General features: G+C 46.8%; 1 protein-coding gene across 2 annotated transcripts; it reads left to right on the top strand.

Annotated features, from left to right (window-relative positions):
- LOC118511942 (heterogeneous nuclear ribonucleoprotein U-like protein 2) lies at nucleotides 1–9,216 on the top strand. 2 transcript variants are annotated; one of them, XR_004906199.1, is made up of 10 exons: nucleotides 1–547; nucleotides 1,072–1,884; nucleotides 1,953–2,842; nucleotides 2,913–3,164; nucleotides 3,239–3,410; nucleotides 3,497–4,004; nucleotides 4,085–4,185; nucleotides 4,269–4,375; nucleotides 6,132–6,609; nucleotides 7,546–9,216. XR_004906199.1 is itself a non-coding variant. In XM_036055643.1 (9 exons), the coding sequence occupies exons 1-9, from the start codon at nucleotides 160–162 to the stop codon at nucleotides 7,720–7,722; spliced, it is 3,408 nt and encodes a 1,135-aa protein (XP_035911536.1). In that variant the 5' UTR covers nucleotides 1–159; the 3' UTR covers nucleotides 7,723–9,216. The 2 variants fall into 2 exon arrangements, 1 of the variants encoding a protein (XP_035911536.1); XM_036055643.1 differs by lacking the exon at nucleotides 6,132–6,609.

Genomic DNA, 9,216 nt, shown 5'->3' on the forward strand with positions numbered 1-9,216 from the left:
AAGAAAAAAAAGCTCAGTTCTACACACTTTGATCAGTGTGCGTGGTTTGGATTTTGCGAATAGGTTTTTTTCTGCGCCAAGTTTTTCGCCCGTGAAAGTATCGTTTCCCTCGGTTTCCGTACAGTGTCTCGTTTTCCCGTAAAACAAGGACGACCAGCAATGGATCTTGCCAAACTCAAGGTGGCCGACCTAAAGGCCGAGCTAGCGGCGAGAAATTTGGACACCAAAGGAGTGAAAGCGGTGCTGCTGGAGCGCTTGAAGGAAGCGATCGAACGCGAAACCAACGCGGTCGCGAACGTCGATTTAAGCAGTCAACAACAGTTTCTGGCACAACAGCAGCATCAACAGCAACTGCTACTGCAACAGCAACTGCAAGCGCAGCAGCAATTGCAGGCGCAGCAGCAACTGCAAGCCCAGCAGCAGCTTTACATTCAACAGCAACAACTTCAGCAGCAGCAGCAGCAGCAGCAACTTCAACAGCAAAATGTTGCAGTGGCCGAGCAGCAGCCTCAAGCCGAGCAGGCGATTGAGGATTTATCCATGTCAAGTGAGTATCCTGGCGATGGGATCGATAGCCACTACAACATGCGTGCAGTTAGCGCGTTTTCTCGTTCCCTGGTGTGTAATCAGAGCTGTGCGCGGATAGCGCGCCATTTTGTTTGTGAAGGGAAAAAGTTGCTCGTTCCCGCTTGCGCGTCCAATCGCCCGTCTCGCTCTCGCTCACACCTCTTACACACACACCAGCGCAGTTTTTAAAGCGCCGCCGTGTCTTTCTTCGCGGCCGGTGAAAGTGTGCGTAAACACGGTTGCTGGCGAGTAGGCGAAGGTTTGTACTCATTTCGCGGTGTGTACAAATGTTGCGGGAACAAGAAATGGAACAAGTTGTAAACAATTCAACGCACCGAAACGGGGCAATGATTTGCTTGTTTTGTTGTGTTCATGTTTTTCTCGATTATCTCGATTACTTCGGAAATTTTAGTTTTTGTTTAAATAAACCCCGGAAACATGGGATTAAAAATTAACGATTAACGAAAGGAGCACTTAATAAAATTTTATTTTTTTATTTTTTAGGCAAGCGAGTGGATACCCCGGTCCGGCGGCGTAGCACCAGACGTTCCATGACACGATCGCCCTCTCCGCCGAACAACTCAGCGGACAACCCACACGCATCGCTCATGGGAAGTGCTCGAAAGCGGGGTCGATCGCGCTCCATGACCAAATCGCCTTCACCGCAGCGCACTACAAGCGAAGTACCGGCGCTTGCATCCGTACAGGAGGAAGAACCGGAACCGGTGGTGGAAGCGACAGAGCAGCGATTAGTCAGTGTCGAACCTACGCCTGAAGCAGCTCAGCCTCCAAAAGACGATAGTGGCAACACGATGGCATCCGTCGCCGAAGCACCTGTCGCTCCCTCACACCCGGAACCCGTCGAACAGGCAGACCTGCAGGAGCCAGCACCCTCCTCAGAAGCTGTCACATCCGCAATGGAGGTTGAGGAGTGTGATGCCGCCGAAGCACCGGTTGAAGCGGTAGAAAAAGGTGAAACAGACAAAGCTGAAGCTACGGCGCCCGTACCAGAAACGACAGACACGGTTGTGGAGGAAAAATCGTCTACAGAGATCGTCTCGAAGGAGGTGGATGATAAGCAGCCTGAAGCTGAAGAACCTCCAGCATCGGTCGAAACAAGCGAATCTGATGCTAAGCCCGCGGCTTCTAGCGCTGGGGACACTGGTTCAAGCGATAAATCAAAAGCAGACGTCACGAAAGCCGAAAAGAAGCAATCCGCTCAGCAGCAGGCCCAGAATAACGTGATTGAATTCGTCACAGAAGAGGTGGAGCCACAGCTGCCCGCGGAAGCCGAAGAGACCTTCACGCTTAGCTGGTGTAAGTAATATTAGTGACACATTTGCAAGCATTTTACTCATGGTGCACTCGTTTTTCTCCTGTTGTAGATGATTCCGATTTGAATTTGACAATCGACGATAAGGATCTGCTGTCTGCAAAGCCGCTTTCGGACGGTATATTTGGCCTGGTGTGGGCCGGTGTTCGGGCGAACCGTGGCGTCACAGGTGGCAAGGTGTTCTACGAAGTATTAGTAACGGACGAGCTGCAGCCAACGACCAAATCACCGTTGGTGCCCGAGGGCGAAACACCGACGCCGGAAATGCGAATAGGCTGGTCAACGCTGTTGGACGGCAAACGGCAACTGGGCGAATCCGAACTGTCCTATGGATACGCCAGCAGCGGACAGAAGGTTGTCGGCGGCACCTTCGAGCAGTACGGTGTTGCGTACGGCAAGAACGACGTTGTGGGCGTTTACCTGGATATGGACGCGTCACCCTGCCGAATGCTGTTCACGGTAAACCGCGTGCGACAAGGCGATGCGTTCGAGTTCGAAAAGGATTCGCTGAACGGTCAAGCATTGTTTCCGCATGTGTATGCGAAAAATCTGGCGTTCAAGATAAACTTTGGCGCTGTGGAGGAAGGTTTCCCGCTGACGGAGAAGAAAGCAGCTTCCTCCGACAAACCGGCAACCGAAGCGGACGACAAAGAAGCAAAAGAAAGCACGGAATCGACAGCTGCCAAGGAGCAGGAGGAAAAACAGGCAGCAGACGAAACGGAGGCGAAGGAAGAAACAAAGCCGGATAACGCTGCTACGGACGAGCAGGACGCCAAAATGGAGGAAACGGAAAATGCGACGCCCGTCGCCACAGCAGAAGACTCACCTGCTGAAGACGTACCGTTTGACAAAGAGTTTAAATTCCTGAATTCATTTGTCAAGCAGGATGGCGCTGCGGTGGTCGAAGGATTAAAGGGACCTTCGGCTAGGGATTGCTGCGAGGTAAGCTGATCCGTGGAAGTGTGTTTGCCGGTTTAAAAGTATTGATCGTTATTCGATTCTTTTACTGCAGCTTGTAATGATGATCGGACTTCCGGGCAGTGGCAAAACCACCTGGGTACAAAACTATCTGAAGGAAAATCCGGAAAGCTCCTTTACTTTGCTGAGCATCGACAGTTTGCTTGAGAATATGAAGGTGTTGGGTAAGGCCCGAGAGCCTTCAAACACTCCACAGTGGCAGAAGGTGGTTGAGCAACTGTCCCGCAACATGGCACGCTTGATCGAGATCGCGTGCAAACGCCGAAGAAACTTCCTCATCGATCAGGTATGTGTTGGAGGTTGTGAGTTACTGCTTGTCAAACGGGCTAAATATAATGCTTTTCTCCTATTCTCCACTAGACCAATGTGTTTGCGTCGGAACAGAAGCGTCGGCTGAAAGGTTTCGGCGGATTTAAGACGCGTCGTGCGGTGGCGGTTGTACCGAATCTGGAGGAGTATAAGCGCCGGTATGAGCTAAAAGTTGCCAAATACGGCAAGGAAGTACCTGAAACGACGCTTAACACGATGAAGGGTAAGTGGCGTGAACGCTTCGGCAGATAATACGCTCAATTTGCAATTTGCTGACCCTTTCTGTCTGTTGCTCCCTATCATTTGCAGCAAACATTTTTGTACCATCGTCAGTACAAAACTGGTACACGGACATTGTATTTACCGAGCTGGCGGAAGCGGAAGCACAGGAGCTGATTAAGAAGATGAACGAGGAGGGCCGTAAGTTGATTCCACCGCGAAGAAACCGCGCTAATCAGTCGAACCGACAGAAGCAGCACAACAACAACAACAACAACAACGCCAACAGCAACAACTACACATCGCGCTGGAACCACAATCGTCCGCAAGGTGGTGGTGGCGGACAGCAGTACGGCAAGAATCGGTACGGTAACAATGCCGGTGGTAGTGGCGGTGGATACAACCGCTACGGAGGAAACAAACCGAACGACAGTGTCGGCGGTCAGTACGGCCACCATCGTGCCGGGGATTACCGGAGCGGCAATGGGTACGGCCGCCGGGACGATCATCATCACCATCATCGGGGTGGAAATTACGGTGGAAGTGGCGGAAATCGGTACGATGCCTGGAATCGTAACAGCGGCGGTGGCGGAGGAGGGTAAGAAAGCGACCGACGAGCGAGGCGGTTTGCGGTCATTCGACATTTACTTACTTTCCGCTTATTTTGCTTTCGGTTAGATATTACAACGACCGCGGATATTCCAACCGTGGTTACAATCAGCAGCAGCAGCAGGATCATTCCAATAACCGATACGACGCACGTCGCCGTGATCGTCGAGGTAAGCTTTAGCAAGCGGTCTGCCTCGGGAGTGTATGTGTGTCCGACTAACTGTTACATTGCACTGTTTCACACTGGTTGCAGGATACAACAATGGTTCAGGGTGGAATGCACAAGGAGGGCAATCGCAGCAGTGGAACAATAGCTATCCAAAGTCGGGCAGCTCGGATTCCTGGTACTTATGGTGGCAGGTGAGTGATCGATTCCAGCAACTATACGCTCAGTTTCGCTCCTTTCGGAGGCTGACCATAATACTGTTTGGATGTACATACAAACCGCGTCGTAGGTTGAAAGGATATTATACAAAAACATCGATGCTCCAGGTGTAACACTCCTGAGCTTTAGTAATTGTCCATAAAGGATATCCCGTCGTTTCTGGCTCCCTATTTCCCAAACGGGTCCTTCGTATTATTGGTTGTTATTTCGATGATATTTACACGAAAAATATTATGCATAGCAGAAGCTTACCAGCTGCAGACTTTGGGAAGCAAGAGTGTTGTATTTCTAAAACATCGACTGTCCACATTTGTTTTACACAATTATCTTCGCCTGTGTATGAAGATGCTAGTGATGTACAAACTGAATCAGAATGAGTGAATGTATTAAATCTTAGCAATGCATTAGATGATTTAAATCAGCTTGTCGAAGAGTGATTTCAACTCTCTCCTGATTTAACTCTCCATACCGACTAGACACTCACTCACTACGCTTTAAGAGAGACAAAAAAGTAATGTGATTTAAAGTAGTGATGGGAATTACCACTCAGTAGCGTGATAAGTCAGAGTGAATGAGTTATGAGGTTGATTTACATCTTATACTCACGCTTTAAGAGTTTATTCTTGATTATTGATTTATCTCTCCATGCTGACTAGCCACTCACTCACTGCGTTTTAACTCACTCACCTTGTTTTAACTCCCTCACTACGTTTTTTTTTAACTCACTTCGTTTTTACTCACTAGAGAGTTAAATATCGTATTGGCATTTCGCATTGGTCACGATCACACGATGATTTAAGAAAATACAATACGGTAACGAGCCGTAATGATAGATTGTTCATAAAAAAAATATTTGAAAAGGGACTATGTAGATCTTTCGCTTGTGTGTACGGCCGCACTAAAATTTGCAACTATACTGTTCGTCAGTTATTATATGATATCGAAGCGATCTTTGGGCAAAACTTTGTTAGTGCATCGCAAAATGTTAATGAGCATCGGAATGAACTCGCGCGTGAGTAGAAACGAGGTGAGTGAGATAAAACAAGGTGAGTGAGTTAAAACGAGGTGAGTGAGTGGTTAGTCGGCATGGAGAGTTAAATCAAAGGTGAGTTGAAATAACTCTTCGTGTTGATTTAAATCATCTAATTTATTGCTAAGATTTAAGTCATTCACTCATTCTGATTCAGTTTGCACATCACTAATTTAAAGCTCACGAATGAATTAAGCCGAAGTTAGTGATTTGAAACGCAGTGAGTGAGTAATACATAGTGTGTGAGTAGAAACGTAATTAGTGAGTTAAAACGTAGTGAGAGAGCGGCTTGTCGGCACTAACTCACAATTCTGACACTCATTCCCTCTGATTTAATTCATGTTACTGAGTGGTTATACCCATCACTAGAAGACGAAGCTGCTGCAAAGCGGTTTGGATCGTATATTCATCCTTTTTTCTATGGGCCAAGGACCTATTTTCAGTCCCAAGTTCAAGTTGATCCCCCCGCAACTGGTGCCTAATGGCTTAGAAACGCCGGGATATCCTATCAAGCAACATTACTTCGGTACGATTTATTCCACGCATGTCGTACTCAAATCTTCCCAACAACTACTACTAGTTCTTGCGTGTGTGTGTGTGTGTACATTCAAACACCAATAGCAACACCAGCTGCCGAACGTTTAATGACGAACTTTACGCGCGTACTACAACTGTCCATCTCTATGTTGCTGTGCATTTAGGATCATTAACGCCACTGAAGGAAGGCATACGCGCGCATAGTGCCCCTTGACTGTGCTCCCTCCCCCTCCCCCGAGGACTAGAGTTCTAGAGTGTAACACGCCCCACACACTGACTGACTGACTGAGCGAATGAATGATCCTATCCGAACCGAATCTGAAGGCGAACGGAAGCGTTGCTTTCGTGTGTGTGTGTGTGATTACTATTATTAGATGTAGATGCGTGTTTACCACTACCACTCGCTACAGCAGTAATCGTTTCGCGAGTGTTAGTAAAATAAAGAGCTGCCGCTCACCGCTCGTCCTTAAGTTTTTCCCAACCTTCTCCACCACCACCACCACCTTCACCCACCTACCCCGCTACCTTCCTTCGAAACAGTGTGCGACGAAACTTGCATGTGACTCGAGCCGAAGGGGCGGCGTTTCGCACACACCACCGGCACACACGCGGAGCTCGTTAAGTAAAACCAAACCAACAAAGGTCAGAGAGCATAGAGAGACATCACACACGATAAAACCACTCACACTACGCGCACACTGCAATGTTCAACCATCGTTGTATTCATCCCCCCCCACCCTCCCAATCATCTACTGTCGTCGAGCCTTTCATCATCACCATTGCTCAGCACCATCATCATCACCGATCGCCATCATCATCATCGCCCGTTCTCAGATAGAGAGACAGAGAGAGAGAGTGAGTGAGAGAGAGGAGCTACCGAGCCGATACGGAAGGACGAAGAGAAGCGATGAAATCCAATCAAGTAGAGAACGGGTTGTCTGTCAACCTGTGACTCCAACTTTCTTCCTGTCCACCGTGGACAGTGGAAGGTAAGAGGATCATGTTGTGCTACAACAGTACATCACCTTTAGTTGCTCTTTCGTTATCTCCCTTTCGTATTGCAACGCGTTGTATCATTTCCTTGAAGCAAGTTCCTCCTAGCTGCAACCTACTAACTTTGGCCACCAATGGCCACCAAAGCACACGGGCGGAGAGCGAAAACAAACTCATCTCGATTACGTTCAGACCCTTCAGAGGGGCTTCTCTTACTTATCTAGTCGGTTTGAAAAATGTTTTAACCGCTTTTTTCGACTCATTTGTGTGTGCGTGTGTGTGTTGTGAGTGTTGTGTGTGTGTGTGTGTGATGAGGGTTTTTTTTTAATAGGTGGTTGCTTCCTTTTTTCTTTCTCTCTCTCTCTCTGTCTCACGCTCTTTGTACGGTAGACCGGGCTTAATGATATCCCTGTGCAACATAAGAAGACATACTTTACTCATCAACATTATTGTTTCTTTTTTTTTTGTTTTTTTTTGTGTTCGCTTTTACCCATTATCGTATGTTTTTTATTGTGGAAGTGTTTGCGATCATTGACCAGCTTCTCTCTCTCTCTCTCTCACATTGTGTCCTGTTTTTTTTTGCAGTCTAACCTGAACAATCTGCTCGCACCGAACAGTGGCGGCGCGGACGGTTCCGCTGCATCGTCATCCCAGTGGAATCAGTACGGGGGGAACAGTGCGCATCAATCCTCCTCCTCCTCCTCCTCCTACGGCAACTACAACTCGAAGGGTTCGGGCGCAGGTTCCAGTAGTATGGGATAAAGCGGCAGCAGCAGCGCCAGCTCTTGGCAGGCAGGAGTTTCTTTTTTTATTAATTTTTACTATTGAACCTGACGTAACTTTAACGGTAGTGTAAATTAATTTAGTTACTTAGATGAATTCTTTTCACACACACACACACACACACAATAAATCACAACTACTGCTTATACACTGCTGCATTCATTATACGCAGTGAGTAAGGCTGTAGAGCAGGATGGTTCGTTAGCCAACACTTTTATACACACACACACGCACGCCACAAGCAGGAAGACATACATAATATGCCGCACCCTCCCTCCCTCACACTGGTTTGGTGTAGGCAATTGGTAGGGGTGTAGCTAAGATTAAGCTGCACGAAATTACGATTATCGATAAGGGAAAGAAGGGTCGTCGACCGTGTGCAGTCAAACGGTACGGAAGCAGTCCACACTGGTAATTTATGTGTAATATGTTCGTTTTACAATACCTAAGAGAAAGCTCGATGTTCAACATTAGTACGGTAAGGGACGGCATCTTTGGCATCTCGGCAGTCACGCAAAGGAAGCGAAAGGCAGATGATTTTCTGCTTCTTTTAAGGGTTTTTTTTTTATTTGCTCTGTTGCCGTTTTATTTTTACTTTGTTCTTACTTCTCCGGGCATCAAGCGAACATTTTTTGTTTTGTATATTTTCGAATGATTTTTTTATATAGCAACCGTTTGAAAATAAAATCGTAACGTGTAGGATGTTTATCAGTTAGAAGGCGCTAGTGGGATGGTGCTGAACAGGTGAACCCAACGAGAACAAGGCTAGCAAGGGGGAACTAGTTTCGGGAAGATTAAGATGCATCCTCCAGCTAGAAGAAAGTTTTGTTTTACTTTTCACACACACACACTCATTTTGTTATCCACATTCGTCGATGTAAGAGCATAGTATTGAGGGATCATGGTACACTGAGGACAGCCAGAGGACGAAATTGAGGCGAACACGTGTGTGTGACGACCGTTGCTATCCGTAAATGGATGGACGGTGCGTTTGAATTGAAAGCTAAAGTTTGCACAAGCTGCAAAAAAGAACGATTGTATCATCCACACAAGTAACAACAACTCTACACATTTGGCGTGCGTTAACCCATTAAATTAAAATGAAAACAAACAAACAAACAAAATCATTCATGCTTACAAGTATCTACGATTGCAAAATGACAAACTGCATTGTATAATAAGGAGTTCGTACATGGAATGCTAAAACTAGTGGTAGATTGTTTGCGAAAATAAACAAAACCGACAACAACAAAAGAAATAGCAGAAGCAAAAGACGGAACGCGGGCATGTTCTGTTCATGTTCAGAGAAGAACAAGCAAACCCCACTTTTATTGCCATTTGCTGACAAAGATGCAGTACAACAAAACATGAAAAACAACAGTTACACAGCTAAAGAACTCAAACACCCAACTTGTCGCTATCTCTACTGTCTAATACTTAAGGTACAAATAAATGAAAAACTGTCCATACCTA

Source organism: Anopheles stephensi, chromosome 3 (genome assembly GCF_013141755.1).
Source record: "Anopheles stephensi strain Indian chromosome 3, UCI_ANSTEP_V1.0, whole genome shotgun sequence".
NCBI classification, from domain to species: domain Eukaryota; kingdom Metazoa; phylum Arthropoda; class Insecta; order Diptera; family Culicidae; genus Anopheles; species Anopheles stephensi.

Coding starts and splice junctions, on each gene's coding strand:
- LOC118511942 (XM_036055643.1), top strand. CDS start 160: ATGGATCTTGCCAAACTCAAGGTGGCCGACCTAAAGGCCGAGCTAGCG. Junction 3,165..3,238: donor GAAACTTCCTCATCGATCAG/GTATGTGTTGGA, acceptor ATTCTCCACTAG/ACCAATGTGTTTGCGTCGGA. Junction 4,376..7,545: donor CCTGGTACTTATGGTGGCAG/GTGAGTGATCGA, acceptor TTTTTTTTGCAG/TCTAACCTGAACAATCTGCT.